The sequence below is a fragment of the Astyanax mexicanus genome, chromosome 20 (assembly GCF_023375975.1).
Source record: "Astyanax mexicanus isolate ESR-SI-001 chromosome 20, AstMex3_surface, whole genome shotgun sequence".
In the NCBI taxonomy this organism is placed as follows: Eukaryota; Metazoa; Chordata; class Actinopteri; order Characiformes; family Acestrorhamphidae; genus Astyanax; species Astyanax mexicanus.
In genome coordinates this window covers 28,274,877-28,291,710 of record NC_064427.1, presented here as the reverse complement: position 1 = coordinate 28,291,710, position 16,834 = coordinate 28,274,877, and the positions used below count along the sequence as shown (strand labels likewise).

General features: G+C 41.8%; 1 protein-coding gene across 2 annotated transcripts in view; it reads left to right on the top strand.

Annotated features, from left to right (window-relative positions):
* The window catches only part of LOC103038694 (roundabout homolog 1), a 356,100-nt gene that overhangs the window by 131,145 nt on the left and 208,121 nt on the right, over positions 1 to 16,834 (top strand). The window contains exon 1 of one of the 2 annotated variants that reach the window (XM_049468390.1): positions 259 to 1,144. The exons of the other annotated variant lie outside the window; for it this stretch is intronic. Within the exon in view, the coding sequence (XP_049324347.1) occupies positions 1,087 to 1,144 (58 nt within the window). The 5' untranslated portion in view covers positions 259 to 1,086. Of the gene's footprint in view, positions 1 to 258; positions 1,145 to 16,834 lie in introns of those variants that run through there. 2 annotated transcript variants of the gene reach the window in all.

The following is a 16,834-nucleotide window of genomic DNA, read 5'->3' as shown; positions in this document are numbered from 1 at the left end:
TTTCATTTTCTTCCTCTTTCTTCACCTTTTTCCTTTCTTACAAATTCTTTTACTGTATCTCTCTCTGCTTCTGTCTCTCACTCTGCCTCTCTGTATCTCACTTTGTCCCCCCCCCCCCTCTCTCTCTCTCACACACACACACTCTCTCTCTCCTCCTTTATTTCCCTCTCTCTGTCTTTCTCTCACTCTCTGCTCCCCCCAGGTTTCTCTCTCTCATCCCCCCTCTCTCATTTTCTTAGTCCAGGTTGCGCGCACACTCACGTGCGTGCACGCGCTCTCACAGAGCCACAGTGAGTGAGGCAGAGTGAGCCGGAGTAAAGCCCGGTCTGCTACTGCTGCTGGTGCTACTGCTGCTGGTGCTACTGGTGGTGATGGTGTTACTGGTGTTGGTGGGCGCTGGGGGGATATTTGAATAAAAAAACGAAGTGAACACGAAAACACACAGAAACAAACACACAAGACACAAACACACACTCACACAATCACAGAGAGAGAGAGAAAGAGAGCCTCCATCCAGACTGGAGGGATGTTTGCACGTGGAGCAGTGAGCAGCTAGCTGGAGCACTTTCTGTTGCTCCGCGCAGAACTCTCTCTCTCTCTCACACACACACACACGCACGCACGCACGCGCGCACACACACAAACACTTGCTGGCGGGCGGGCGCGCGCGCGGTGGACTTGCCCGGGCGGAGTTTTGTGGGGGACTTTCAGCTCGTCCTGCGTATCCGATCTGGAACCGGTTCCGAGCTGCTCGCGAGGCGGATCCGGATTGAGAGCGCTAAATCAGAAGAGCGCTAAATCTGCCATGTAGCGCAGCTCTGCGCCTTTACCGCGAGCTACAGGAGAGCGGAGCGGAGTTCCCGGAGCGGCGGCTCTCTCCGGAGTTCTGGACCACTTTCACAAAACTTTCCTTCTCCACAGAGCATCATGAGAACTGCTGAGCTCTGCTTCCCCAACCCACCCGGAACCTAAACCAGAACCAGAACCTAAATCCAGCCAGAAAACACACTGCCCTCCAGCCTGGATACTGGACTAATTTACTGGATTCTACACTAAAAACTCCACAGAGCAGCTGGAACACTGGGAATGATGCCTCACTCACTGGGAATGTACATTTTACTGGGATTAGTCCACATCAGTGCAGGTAAACCGGCTTTACTGTGGGTCTTCCTCTCCCAGGCTGGGGCTGAATGAGTGCTGCTGTGTAACTAACTATAGTTAAGAGCTGGACAGACAGACATTTACAGTATCTCTCACATACAGAGTTAATATGTAGTGTGGAAACAACAGTGGATCTGGAATGGTGTTCCAAATGTTATAGTTGGCTAATATACAGCTCTGGAAAAAATAAAATAAGAGAACACTTAAAAATGATGAATTTCTTTGATATAGTCAAGATGAAGATGGATGATCACAAGCTACCAAACCAAGCTAAACTGCTTGAATTTTTGCACCAGGAGCGTCATAAAGTTTTTCAAAATCAGTATGTAAGACTGGTGGAGGAGAACATGCCAAGATGCATTAAAACTGTGGTTAAAAACAGGGTTATTCCACCAAATATTGATTTCTCAACTCAATTTCTGAACTTAAAAGAATATTGACTTGTTTTCTTTGCATTATTTGAGGTCTGAAAGCTCTGCATTTTTTGTTATTTCAGCCATTTCTCATTTTCTGCAAATAAATGCTCTAAATGACAATATTTTTATTTGGAATTTGGGAGAAATGTTGTCTGTAGTTTATAGAATAAAGCCACAATGTTAATTTTACTCATAACATATACCTATAAATAGCAAAATCAGAGAAGCTGATTCAGAAACTGAAGTTAATTTTTTTCCAGAGCTGTATAAGCTTTGTCTTTGTAATAAAGCTGTAGCTGAAGTTGATCATATGAGAATATATCAGAAGTTGATATGTAGATAGTAGATAGATAGACAGACAAGTGGATTTACAGTTGATCTGGAATGGTGTTTCTGCTGTTATGGTTAGGTAATGGAAGCTTTGGCTTTTTGATAAAGCTATAGTTTATTAGTTCAGCAGTGGAGCTCTGGGTTGTGTTCTCAGAGGGCTTATCAGAAGCCTTGTTCACTCTTTCAATTCTTATGTCAATTTGAATAATCCAATAATCTCCGCCAAAGTGGATGTAAAATGGGATTATCCTGGGAAAATGTGACTTCATTAATAGCAAGTGGTGCTCTGCTGTATGCATTATATATATTATATATAATATATATATATATATATATATATATATATATATATATAAAGAGAGAGAGAGAAATGGCAGACAGGGGCAGTGTTTCACATCACATTTATGTGTATTATATGACATTAAATATACAGAACATATAATTATGTAGTTAGGGGTGTGCTAATTCAATACTTAGTATCAGTGTATGTTATGATGTAAAAAAAATAGAGGAATTTTTGTGTCAATGATCAAGTTAATGATCTAATATTTTATATTACTAATAATCCAGTTGGAATAAAATAAATGATAATAATCTATATACATCTATATGCATGAAAGTGGAAAAAACTGTTTTAATATATTTTTTAATATATATTTATTATATATATATATATTTTATACATTATACATTCTAACCGTTATATGCATACATTCTATATGAAAACAGTATATGAGTGAGTGAGTAAGTGAGACACAAATGTACTGTATTAATTTATTGATTTGTCCAGTGTATATCAATATTGTTGGGGGAGGGGAGGGGGGGTACATGTCAAACAGTATATCAAAGTATTCAATCAATACATTGATGTCTCAGTTCGTGATAGATTTCTTTACAATCCAGCTTTATTTATTATTTATTAATCATTCAGTATTTAGCTCACATACTTTCAGATATTACATTAAAACACATGTTTAATTATTTTACTAAAGCCCACCTCAACATCACAAGTGAATCAGCGTCTCGATCAGTCATATGTGTTGATTTCCCATTCTAATTGTGAAATTAGTGTCGCTGGTTGCTTCGAGCAGTCTCACTTGTGTTCTTATGAGTCACGCCTTTGTGTCATTATGAATCAGGGTGTTAAACCAGGCAGGAGATGAGTGTTGTTGATGCTGCTTTTATTTATAATGTTTCTGTTCCAGCTTAAGAATCACAGACTGTACATATAAACTTTTCGAGTGAAGTGTAGACAGGTTCCTGGTTATTCAGCTGTGGGTAAAGCTCTTGGAAAGCTGGCTGGCAGTGCTGTAGCCTGATCAGAGGCTAGTCTGATATGAGCAGACCTTTGCGCTCTGCTGAGATGAACGTTGGGCTTGTTTTTGAACCACATTAACAACAGCAACAGCAAAGCTATGCTGATGTACAGTAGGGTGCCATCACTAGAATGCAGCCACGAGGGAATCTGTGCCGGGCTCTGGTCTCATCTGGCCGCGTGACAATGCCTTAATGAGGCAGCAGTGCTCTGTGTGTGTGCAGGCGACGGCTGATATCAGCACAGCGAGTGTCTGAGCAGTAACGTGTTGAGGGAAGGCTCAACACGTTTTCAGGGGCACCTGCAGAGACCAGCAGGGTCTGCAGGATGAGCTGTGTTTTTGTGTGTGTGTGTGTGGTGGGTGTGTGTCTCTGTGTGTGTGTTTTTTTTCCCTGGTCCTTATCAGTCTTCCAGATTACAGAGAGGAACATAGTGAATGGCCTCATCATGGCATGAAGCCCCGCATACCTTCGCGTCTGAAGAGCCTGCTGGTTTACCAAACAGATTGTTTTCAGGTGGACCTCTCCAAAGTTCTTTCGCATCTCCATGGCTGTTTCTGCGCCCTCCATTGTAGGAGAATTCAAAGCATCTCCTTCATCTACCCCGACAGCAGCACAATAGCAGCGCCCAGATGGGCCTCAGCTAGCGCGCTGCGGACCTGCACAGGTGTGGAGCTTTCAGGAGAGCCACCAGCCTTGAAACATCTCCGCCACCCCCCACTCCCCACAATGCAAAAACAATGCAAAGTGCCTTGAAGTCCTGCATAATGCTGACTCTAGAGAATCTATAGCGGACAAAGTGTAGGTTTCTATTTGTGCCACAAACTGCTTTTTATCAATCATTCCATGTGAAGAAACCGCATGTAGACCTGTCTACCTGTCCTAATTATGTTATCGACTTATTGTAGAGTAAGTTTTACCCGCAGATACGTTACTTTTAGCAGTTCACACTGTACTGGTGAGTAGGCTCCACATACACATACACAAATGCAGTTTTACTGCTGCTGTAGTCTTTCACACTGTAACTTCTATTCGAATGCAACACAAATGAAAACTGCTTTCTCCTGGGAAATCCCAGTACGAAAAGTTCCGATCCTATAGACACTCAACACTCCATTCTCTGTTCTGATTGATATTATGTGCCTATTTAGTCCTTATTTGACTAGAAATCAACCAGAGCTTCTGCATAGTTAACATCCCTAACCTGATTCACACTGAGAAACAGACCAATCCTAAGTTTCTGAGAGTTTTTTTTTTTTTCGGAGTAAGTTTTTTTTCAACCTGAGTAGGATGGGTTCCTCTGACTGAGTCTTGGTTCCTTCCAAGGTTTCTTCCTCTAAAAGGGAGTTTTTCCTTGCCACTGTGCCACCACAATAATTGGCATCTCTATGGCATCTTTGTGACAACTTTTGTTGTAAAAAGCACTATAGAAATTCAGTATAAAAATTTAATTGAATTGAATTGAGAATCCCTTTAATCCCTCATGAGTGAGCCGGTATGTCGACTTTATTTTAAAAACAGTATTTCTCTTTGTATTTCCAAATACGATGTATTTCCTTTATTTATTATTACATTAAAGATAAGAGAGATAAGACAATCCTTTATTATGGACGAAAAAAACACTTATCATGACAGGCCTAGTCACATGGAATTCAAACCAAGTTTCAGTGGCGGCTCCAGCAGGCTTTTCCTCAATTAGCGATTAGCATACTGCTTCGCCAACCAGGATTCTTCACTGTCTGGCAGAAAACACTCTTCTTTTTCTTATTTTAGGGCTTTCTTTTGAAGGAATACACAAAGAAAATAGACTTTGACATGATGGAGATGCAAGAAAAGCCACACAATTGGCCTGGGGGAATGGTGACACTGGGTTTTGGAAGAGAAGCCCTCAGAAGGGAACGTGGCATTTCAGAGACAGAGTTCCTTGGCTGGTCCATTAGTGGGGATGATGGGAGCCATGTGGCCTGCTATGTGGCCTGCTGGGATTGCTGAATAAGGTTGTGGTGGATTGGAGCCGGCCTGCCTTAGCCGCTCTGCCTCTGTGACTCCACATAGTCCTGGCATAGGTGTGCAACAGCAGTGCTAATGCTTAGCAACATAGTTACCTTGAGTCTCTCTCTTACAACACAACACAACACAACATCTCAGATCTCAGGTCAGCGTTGTTGTTCAGTCTGGTTGACTGTACCTGTACTTGTTGGGTTTGTTGTGCTTGTACTTGTACAATGTATAGCAGTCAGATTTAGAGTACATGCCCAGGGATAGTGGGCAGCCCTGCTATTTTCAGTGGCACTGGAAAGCCAGAACGTCTATTAGATTTAGGGGTATGGAACACTGAAGTATGTGTGGAAAGACTGGTTGTCTCGCTCATTCATGGTTTGTTCTTGGAAGGGATTAGGAAGAAAGTAAGCAAGGACTTTCTTGCCTTGAGAGAATGAACGTCGAATGAAAGTCGAAATTTGCTCCCTCTGCTACTCTGAAAAAGAAGCAATGAGTCTAGACTAGGGACCAAGCTCCCCCTTTGTAGCTCTGTGACCGATTCTTGTCTCCTGTTTCTAATTTGCTGCGTCTGCAGAAATGATTCGTTTTTTTTTTCCTTTTTTTAATTCTTTATTTATGTTTGTTTAAAAGGAAACGCATGCAGGTCAAGCAAGTAAATGTAGCATTGAGCTATTTCTCTCCCCGTCCGCTCGCCACTGCCAGAGATGATTTTGGCCCAGCTTAGCTTAGCCTAAGCTGCAGCGTAATGGTCTTAAAAGCAGCTCACTATCCCCCTATCTCACATTTCTCCTACTAGCGTGATTTGTGGGCTGACGTTTGAACCGCGCTCCCCATTTTCCTCATGTTTTCTCAGCAGGGTTGAACCCGAGGTGACGTCTTAGCAAGAGGATGCCGTTAGTGTTACAGAGCCTACAAAACTAGCATATGTGTTGCATTACCTGTCACGCACTCCGTTCTCGTTCGGCCCACAGGAAGACGTGTTTAGTTAAGGCTTTACGGAGCTGCAGACATTCCTTTGGTTCACCTGCAGAACTGATAAATGACCAGCAAGGCACGTGCTCAAATACGCCGGCTGTCGGCTACACCGCTCTGCCTAATCGCTCCTAAAGCCTAATGTTCACTGAGTCATTACATGAGTGATGTTATCGCAGCGCAAGTGAGGACTTGGACCTACTGTAAACCCCTCCTCCTTCACGGCACTTGGTCATTAACTTATCTTTTTCACACGTTCTTGAGCTTTTATTGACTTGTAAAGCTTTACTCCACAGCAGTTCTGAAGAGAGCGTGAAAGTAAAGCGACTGTAAAGGAAAGGGCGTGGCATGTGTGTCCTGGTTTCAACTACAGGGTCTAGTTGCAATCAACTGGGTTAGTGATATATGAGTGACAATTAAAAAAAATGTTTAAAAAGATTATCAAAATGAAAAATTCATACATTGAAAATGTTGTATACAAATGCACACATAAAAAATAATTACAGATTAAGTAATTTTAGTTTTTTTTGACCAGGTGAAATGGCTGTGGCTCTTAAAAAGAATTACAGTCATCTTGTCATTGTCTTTAACTTTTCTTTTTGGTCCTGTAAATCACAAAAAACAGACAGAAGGTAAAAAAAACGAATGTTTCTCTTTATCACATTTTTTTTATTATACCCACTACATGACATTTGAACTTTTAAATAACAAAAAAAAAAGACTAAAACTAATATTTTGTAAAAAGATAAACTGAGCAAATGGGTCAATGGTACATATTCTCAACAGTTCAATTGTAAAATTACTATAAAAAATTAAGAGTATTTCTTGGAAATGGAAATTATAAATGTTATGTGAGCATAAATTCAATTTAAGATTTTAGTTTAAGTCATTTTTAGTTTTAGTTTAGTTTACAAATGTTTTAGCTTAAAATGAATGAATTTATCATTTTTTTCTATAATGTCACAGTCACATTATTTACTCTACATAATGGCTTATTTTTATACTCTAAATCTTATAAAACTGATTTAAAAATTTAAATGATCATATTAAGCACTGTGCCAGTGTGTTAACTTAAAAAATGTTTTTTTTTTTACAGTTACCTGCTATTATGAGTCGCACCATAAGATATCTGAAATAACAGAATAACAGATATTTTAACAAATCTTTTTTTTTCATTGTTTTGTGAAAAGTTATTAAAGTGAATGCATTTATAGGATAGGTATGACATACATACATACATCATCACTTTATGCATTTATATTTCTTCATTGCTAAAAATAATGCAGTGGGGCAGGCATACCCTCACTGACCCAGCTACTACTAGTACAGCTGTAGGACTAGAGCTCATGTTATATTAATAAAATATCGTTGTTTTTTTATTTTTTTTCCCCACTCCTTTATTTTTTCCTATCGCTTATTCTCTGTTTTTAGCCAAACTCACGGGCCGTGTCTGAACTTAACCAGCGAAAAAGGGGGTTATTTGTGTTTTCTCACTCACATGGAGAGTTGTTTGCTAAAGGTGTGCACTCAAGCACACCGGCATGTGTAATAGCCTTTATGTGTGCATGGGTGTTTGTGCGTATTTGCATGCATGCGCTGTCAAAGTGCTGCAGAAGACCTCCTGATGGGTTTCCTTGTTTATTTCCTGCTCTCCTGTGGTGTTTACTAAGCTGAGAGGCCAAGCATGGCCGCCCCCTACCCCCCCACCACCCCACAACATGAGGAATCCATGCAGAACCTTAACAAGTTTTCTCTCCCCGGGGTCATCACACCTTCTCCTGAAGGATTCAACACTATATGGCCTGGGGGTGGCTGTAGCCTGGAAGACCTGTAACCGTTCCATGATGTTTGCTTTAAATATATATATATATATATATATATATATATATATATATATATATATATATATATATATATATATATATATATGAGTTTATACAAGAGTTTTATCTTTATCTAAAATAAACTTTTGACCTGGCAAAAAAAACAGCTGTCTTGGCAAGTTTTAGATCCATCTAAGTTCTAAAACTACCATTTCTGAAATAACTGCTGAATAAAAGCATAATTTATGTTTATGCTCATCAAAGCAAAATGAGTTTTGATTTGTTAGAAGTACAGATTCTATGTGTTCAACTGATACAAATACAGATACAGCTCTGGAAAAAAAAATAAGAGACCACTTAAAAATGGCGAGTTTCTTTGATTTTACCAAACTAAAAACCTCAGGAATATAATCAAGAGGAAGATGGATGATCACAAGCTATCATACCAAGCTTGAACTTCTTGAATTTCTGCACCAGAAGTGGCATAAAGTTATCCAAAAGCAGTATGTAAGACTGGTGGAGGAGAACATGCCAAGATGCATGAAAGTTTAAACTGTGTTTAAAAATAACCAGGGTTATTTAACCAAATATTGATTTCTGAACTCTTAAAACTTTATAAATATGAACTATAAGCTATTTCTCATTTTCTGCAAATAAACGCTCTTATTCACAATAATTTATTTGGAATTTGGGAGAAATATTGTCTGTAGTTTATAGAATAAAACAGCAATGTTCAATTTACTAAAACATATACCTATAAATAACAAAATCAGATAAACTGGTTCAGAAACTGAAGTGGTCTCCTAATTTTGACCAGGAACAAGGAAACACAGGTGCTACCCAGGTCCTAAAACCTCAAAATATCCACCTTAAAGAGACCTTAAGATTATGAAAATATTATCCAGTAAAACCCAGGAAATATTACAGTACAATTAAAATGAAAAGCTATTCTAAGCTATGCTATAATAGGCTATGCTATGCTAGGTTACCATAAACCAGCCAGTCTAGCCTAAGTGTTCTGAATTCCTTGCTGTGTTTCTGCTTATGGTTTGTAACAGCCTCACCCTGGGCATGCCGAGGCCTGGCGTAAACTGTGACGATCCCAACTTTACAGTTTATTGTGGACATTTCTGTGCTTCTCCATTGATCCGTACTGATGGGGCTCTTCACATAACCAGCAGGCCCAGAGCTGGAGCTCCAGTGGAGCCTGACACTGAGGAAACGGAGTGGATTAAACTCACTGGGAGCTGTTTGTTTGGATATTTCCTGAGTGTTGGAGCTCCAGCCTGCCCATGTCTCACAGCTGGAAGAGAGAGAGAGAGAGAGAGAGTGAAAGAGAAAGAAAGAGAGAGAGTCTGTTCATTCAGTAGAGGTCAGTCAGTTTGGGTTGACTGGTTCTCTAAATAAACACTTGGTTTTTGTGTGGAAGAATTTGTCCGAGGTTTAAAAGTCGAAAGGTCCCGTGCGTCCGGCTCTGTGGTGTCTGTTTACTCTTCGATTCGCAGCCAATCTTGGCCTCATTTCTGTCCGGTTTTGAGCGAGTGTTTACATGCGTGTGTGTGTTTATATATATGCGTGTGTGAATGCGATGAAAGGCAGCTGTTATTTAAAGGAATATTTCAGCTTAATTGTGCTAGCATGGATACATGCAAAGGAAGTCTTGTTGCCAGTCAAATGCATAATGTTAAATGGCTGTAAGTGGCAGCATTAGCATTAGCATTATCTTTTTAGTTAATAGTTTGATTTTGGGTAATTTCTCATAGGAATAGGAAATCACCAGTGGAGTTTAAAGAAAGTACTGTGCTTAAATGTGTTGTACCATACCAATAATGGGATGACAGATATTTTAGTGTGGAGGTGAGAAAATCCAGCATAACCAAAACATGGCTATGAAACAAAGCTAATCCCAGAAACAAAACTGTTCTTACTCATTATAATACCGCCACTTCAATGTTACATTCATTTACTTAAGTAACAAATGCATTTTAAAGGCTAAATGCAACAGTCTCTTCAGGAGAATAGGTAAGTGAGGCTTAAAAGGCTGAAATGCTAACACTATCACACCAGATAAAACAAAAAAACTAAAAACTAAAAATCATGAGAAGCCAAGAGAGAACGAATCGTATGGGAAAGACTAAAAGCTAATGCTAGAGTGAGAGTAGAAGGAGAAAATCTGACCAGTGGCTGGGCAAATCTGAGAGGCCTGAGTCTTGCAAAATTGCTAAAGGAATTTTTTTTTTACAGTAATAATATAGGCTATGCTAGGCTTTGCTGTCAAACATGCTGCAAGCTGTAAGCTCTCATGGTGACATAAACCCCTCAGTAAAAGCAGATCTAATACTTTTTTTTTCAGTCTGCCATTGTTCTAAAGCAATAGTTCTAGTTGCAAATAGGCTTTTAAAATGACATCTTAGTAATTTGCTACCCACAAAAAGTATGCATCAAGCTATTATAATATTAATAGATAATAATAAATGTGTTTTTGGCATATTTATATTGAAGGGTATGTCTTCGAGACCTTTCGTTCAGTGCACCATTGCATTCCATTGCAATTGCCACTGCCACCACAGAAACCACCGTCCTGACACCAGACCTTTTTTTAAATATTTTATTGAGTTATTTTACCAACAGTACATCGTTTTTCATGAGTCTCACAGCGTACAGTGCCTGAATATGTCTAAGAAGATGGAGTGCGAAAACAGATCTGGTGAGAATATCTCCCAGATGGAGTCTCAGAGCGGTTTGGAGTGAGTAACTCGGCCTGTGTGAAGCATCTCTTGGGACTGCTCCAGCGGTCGGAAGCAGCATAGTTCTCACATGAGGCTTATGATCCCATAATCCTTCTTCTTGCTTCTTCTTGCCAGGTCTCTACCTGCCAGGAATATGGATCTTTATGAGGGGGAATTGACAGAAACTGGTTCATGTTTTAAGCGGCCCACCTCTTTTAATCTCACCTTTAACCCAGGAGTGTGTTGTGAGCAGGAGTCAATGCACTGTATGAATGTGGATGACGCAAATCCTACCATCCACCCGATCCTAGGACTTTCCCTACCTACTAATCTAATTCTGCTCATTTCAATGGATCCCTGCGCCTTACAGCAGTTGCTTACCGTGATTCAACAGAGCTTCAAATGTAATTAGTGTGAGCTTATGGTAATGTGTACAGTAGATCTTCCTATTAGGTTGTAGGCGGTGATGTGTCTCGTCATGGATGGGAACTAACTTACGCTCGCGCACACAGACGACACATGCACTTGCCAACATGCCATCGGTCTCCCGGCTCAACCTGACCAGGTGGGAGTAGCTAAAAACAAATTTTGACAGATTGCACCATAACTGCTCATAATTAATTTTACAGCCCCCCTCGTCCCCTCCCTTCAGTCCTGGGAGGCTCCTGACAGCAGGCGTGACATGGCACAGCAGGCTCTACAGGGCCAATTAATGACCAAGCTTTCCAGGCTTCTCTCAGCACCACCCCCACAAGGCTAATTCAGTTTCACTGGCGATGGATGACCACACCATGCACACACACACACACACATACACAAATATACACATACACATACATGCCGCAGCACTGAGAGGGGAATTTTAAGGTGGATCTGTTTATATGTTTGCAGGCCAGGAGGGCCAAGCTACATCAACTCAAAGGTCAGGCCTAAAATGTCAGGGACTAGAAGGATCAAAGGTCACAGATATCCATTTAGCTCTGTGTAAACCTTTGCGCCAGCTTCAGGGTACCTATCGATTGATGAGGTGAAGCCCACACGATCGATCACCTGCAGGAACGCAAACACACTGGCATGTGTGTGTGTGTGTGTGTTCGCCCAGACCTTTCTATGCTGGAATTCACTAAACCTTTTGAGCGAATTCTGGCACATGCAGCCTTGTTCACGCACAGGCAAATGCCTGTGGAACTTGGGTAAATCCATCCACTATTTTCTTGGTGTTGCTCATGTTCCTCGTATTGCTCGAGTTCCTCGACATACGCAGACACTTTAGCCAGCAATTACGTCAGCTCTTTAATTAAAGTCGGGATTAAAGAGAATCAGGATGCGTGAAACATCTTAAACTCATTAGGGAGGGGGGGACACAAAATCTGCATTATCCACCATCCCAACGTCCCAATTCTCTCTCTCTGTCTCCCTCACTCTCTCTCTCCTCCTCCCTCTCGCACCCCCAATTCCCCTCTCTTTCACTCAGTCATTAGTGACAGTCCAGATAAACATTTCAAAGCTTAAAGGCAAGATTGAAGCCTAATGAACAGCTTTCCCATGAGTAACTCTGTCTCTTCGAAGAGCCTGAAACGAAGTTAATTTGCCTTAATATGCTGATCTATTATTAGTGGCTTGCTGTAAAGGCTCCAGGCTGGGAGCCAGTGATAAGCGTGTGTAATGAGCAAATCTGAAGGCTCCACTAGATCAGATAATTGCATGGAATGGAAAGTCGCTCAACCTGTCCCTCCCGCTCCGATGGTAAACCTCGCAAGATACCCGGAAGATGCCTAAGATACCATGCACCTTTTAGAACCTTACGGAAGAGATGGAGAGACAAAGCGGGATGAGGAGAAGATGAAGGCAGTAGTAGAAGAAGAATGTTCTTCCATGCAGAAATCAAATTAAGGTGCACTTTGGTTGAGCCTCTCTGTCTGGAAGATGCAGCTAAGTTGAGATGATGAGGAAGGAAACGTTCCGCTTTTAAGAGGCTCAAGGCTTTTTAGACTGTGGAAAAAAAGAGGTAGATTTTTTTTGTTTCCTTTTTTTCCATTTGGTATTGCATTCAGTGTGTACGTTTAAGCATAATCAATCCCAGATGCCTGTCTCTGTCTCCTTGATAGGAAGCAACACAGCTGATATGACCGTGTATAGCTTCCATGTGTTAATAGGAACCTGACTTCCCATTTTCATTTGTTTGTGTAAAACTGTCTAGGGACTTGCTGAATCTCAAAGAAGCAGCCGATTTCTTTTATTTCTTGATTACAACGCGTTGAAGACTCCCGGTAATTGTCCCAATTAAAAGTACATTTACGCAGTTAGACTAAAAAGATTGCTTCCCTTCCCCTCTTTTCTTGCTTCCATACTAGTTGCTGTGACTGTCTAATTGGGATCATTAGGGGGATTATAAATGACTCAGCATCCACAATGACCTAATTTTCTGCCTTTCGGTGCAGCCGTGGCAGCGGCAGTTTATTGTGCTTTTGTGCAGTTAGACTCGGCTGTGCGAAGGAGATGAGCGGCTCAGGCCACGAGTGTTTCAGTGAGTGCCATAGTTGAATAGGGTAATGAGATTTCAGATAATGTGTTGTCTCGTTACCAGATGCAAGCGCGATCCTTCTGGCAGCCGAGACAGACAGACATCCAGAAAGAGAAAAAGGTCCAGCTGCAGAGTACGTGCACCTGTTTCTTCTCAATCACGGCCTCAATGAGATCAGGTTTACAGTGCTGGATGCCTGGATGAATGAATGTAGTTGAGGCACTGGAGCTCTGTCAGTGCCTGTCTTTAAAACCCTGGCCTTAGGCTAACCTCGTTACCGCACCACTCCCCCGCCTCTTCTCCGCTTAATTAACCAGCAGTTGACCTTGTAATGGAGCTCGCCTTATCAGCGCATGCACTCGATGCCTGGACCAACTTGCTATCTCAAGATGCCTAATGAGTGAAAGAGGAGCAGGAGCAGGAGAGATGTGGATTGTCGAGAGAGACTTTGAGGTACAAGTGAGAAAAACAGTGTAAGAAAAGTACAGTATTATGTCCAAAAAGTGCCTGAAATCTGAGGATTTCTGAGGTTTCCACTTCTTTAGAGTGCAACATTGCTGACACAGCTGAGTTTTTGAAATGCATGCAAGCATTAGAATGGCAATAGGACATAAACTGTTGGAGAGGCCAGAGAGAAATCTGAGATTTAGCCTTGTGCAGTGCCAAATAAGTATCAGCTAGAGTTGTGGCTTCCATCCCTGGTCCCAGAGTACTCCCTGACTTTGACATCCTAGTATTTTCTCTGCTGCCAACCCACCTGGCTCAACTACTAGGTAAACCAGCAGCTGCAGTAATAATGCAGAGCTTCCCAACATTTGGAGTGAAGAAGCTCTATCAAAGACATTTGGAATTAATTTGTAGCACCCTTTTCAATGTCGGACCTAATCGACCAAGAGTTAATCGTCTTGTCTTGTGGCTGCAACCAGACTGACCAATGTATAAGGGAAAGAATTCCCAGCTTCCCAATGAAGTCCCACTTAATGCCCTTGATTTTGGAGGAGCTGATGTTGTGGAAACTTTTGGCATTACATTACTCTGACAGCATAAGGGCAAAACTAAAGTGTATAATAGAGTTTTAGACACCTCAGGTCTCTAAAAACTCTGAGACTCTGAGACTGTCCAAAAATGGTTAATATCTCTCCCTCAGAGTATGTGATGGATCTTTCAATCAGCTGTGTTACCCGAGATGCTCCATTTCTGTTCACCTCACATCCGGCGGGTGATCTCCGTTCCACAGAGAGCCGATGGTACACGTATTCATCATCTTCCTGAAGCAGGAGAAAACGCATGCCCGGTCCCTGGGCTGTGGCCAGGTTACAGTCCGGCTCTGTTTTTCTCAGACAAGGCAAGGCAAGATCTGAGTCTAACATGTGGCCGAGCGCCAGGCCATTTTTCTTACGTGGCGCATAGCTTCAAACTTGCTACTTCAAGCTAAATCTGATGCCTTTGTGACTGTCTGAAATTGAAACCTTACCTCATCTGTGGAAATTGCCCGGGGAGGAGGCGAAGGGCGGGAGGGGGTTGGCTAGAGGCTGGAGATGAAGCAGTCGGACGACTGCCGCTGCTTCTGACATTTCTCCTCTCTGGAGGACGTGTGGGGAAATAATGAACTCAGAGATCCTGGAGCAGGATCAACAGATAATGTGTACAAGCCCCCCCGGTGGAATACATGAAGATGTACGAAGACGCTTTTGTCATTGTTCTCTGCAAGCCAAGCTCCAGCTTACCTTGATTTTTACTGGCAAAGATCAGTAGAGCAAGCGTGCTTCAAGCAGGACGTCTCGACTCTGGTAAATCGGGCTCTAGGGATGGCGGCAGTGGTCTGCCACTTGGCTTTTTCATGCACTGCTGGACCCACAACTTAGCGTTTCAAACCTCACTCTTCTTAGATGTAGACAGTGGTAAAGGCTGCCAGTTGGGAGCCTTCCTGCTGACTGGAGCTTTTAACACAGCTAAAGGTTTAAGTAGATTTTAAGCAATTGACAAGTATATAAAGCTTGGAAATAGAACATGTTAGAAAAGGTCCGATGGGGGTGAGTGACATTAGCTCAGAGTCCTCAGAAAGAAAGAGGTCAGATAATTATGTAGCCTCAAGGCAAAAAGAAAGAGGGGGGGTCATTAGTGTCTGGCTTTGCTGAAGTTTATCACCCTGTGAGCCCTAATTCTTCTTACTCTCTGAACTGAGGCTTCTCTCTTTGGTGATGAGAGCTTAAAAGGAGAAATTGTTTTGCAGATGTGCAGCTTAAGGGGGATTCTTTGTGGCTTTAAACAATAGAAGGAGGAGCCGCTGGCTCATGAGGATGGGGCATGAGTGTCTCTGACCCACCCCTCTAGAGAAATACCAGAAAGATCAGAGCACAATGCCTTACCAACTCAGCTTTTCTGAGGGGTACAATCTGTTTCAAGGGGCTAGCAATTACATTTCCTACTTGAGTTTCTTAGATGGTATAACATTGATTTAAATATGGCATATTTGTTATTTACCTATAGGCAAAGATAGATTATTACCTCTTTTTTACCATTTTCCATGAAGAACTGGTTTGAGCTCTGCTGATATTACGCAGCATCGGCTGAGACTCGGCATTGGCCATGCGGAATTTTGCCAAATGTAGGTTGTGTTTGGCAACTGGAGAGTTGGCAAAAGTGGCACAGTCCAATTGCTGTATTATACTCAGCAACCAGGGCATGGGTATTGCACAGGCCAATTTTTTTTTACTTATCAACTGAGGTCTTGACACATGCAGCACTCGGTCCAGATGTGAGCTAAGCATAAGGACCAGAATTGGACCTAGATTCAAACTGAAGCCAGGCAGATCCAACTATGTTTTTTTATCTGGGATTTAGTTGTTATTTAGACTTGCCCTGCACCCAGTGATTCCATGTAGCCTCTGGATCCACTGTGTCACTGACCGGGAAGAAGTGGATCTTAGTCTTAAAAGTTTTAAAATCAAGTGTTTCAATGCATTTTTAAAGATGTATGAGCCAGATTGTATTTTTTGATTTTCTGACTTTTGCAAATAGAGCAAAATTCCAAGAAAAAATTGTCCCTTCATATTGGGTTAACCCTGTTCTGACTTGGAATTGAATTGAGGGCATGACTGTAGGCACCATTCCCTCTCAGAAGTAACCAACAAGGGCAGGAAATGTCTTTTTAACAAGGTAATGGACGTATTTCTACGGATGTTTCCAGAAAAGGAACCCTTCGGCAGCATTCGGCCTGCTCTTAATTTCTCCCTCCAAATATTTATGTTGTCTTTACAAAGCTTCGCTCCAGGCCTCAATGCCATTTCTCCAGTGTTCCATTCATTCTGTTTAGCTGCTCCACGGATCGGTTTAGTGATCCTGCTCGCCCTGTCCCTCAGTCGCCATCCATGTCCACTTGAAATAGGCTCCCTCTCGGAATCTCCAAGCCTCTGTGGATTTATGATCCCATTTAATTCCCATTCGGCCCAATAACATCCAGGACTTCGGCCATTTATCCTGATTCTGCCCTGTGTCTTTATGGAGATGGCCTGGGTGGTGCGCTGTAAAACACAGAGGGTTCATGTATAAAATGGGATCGCT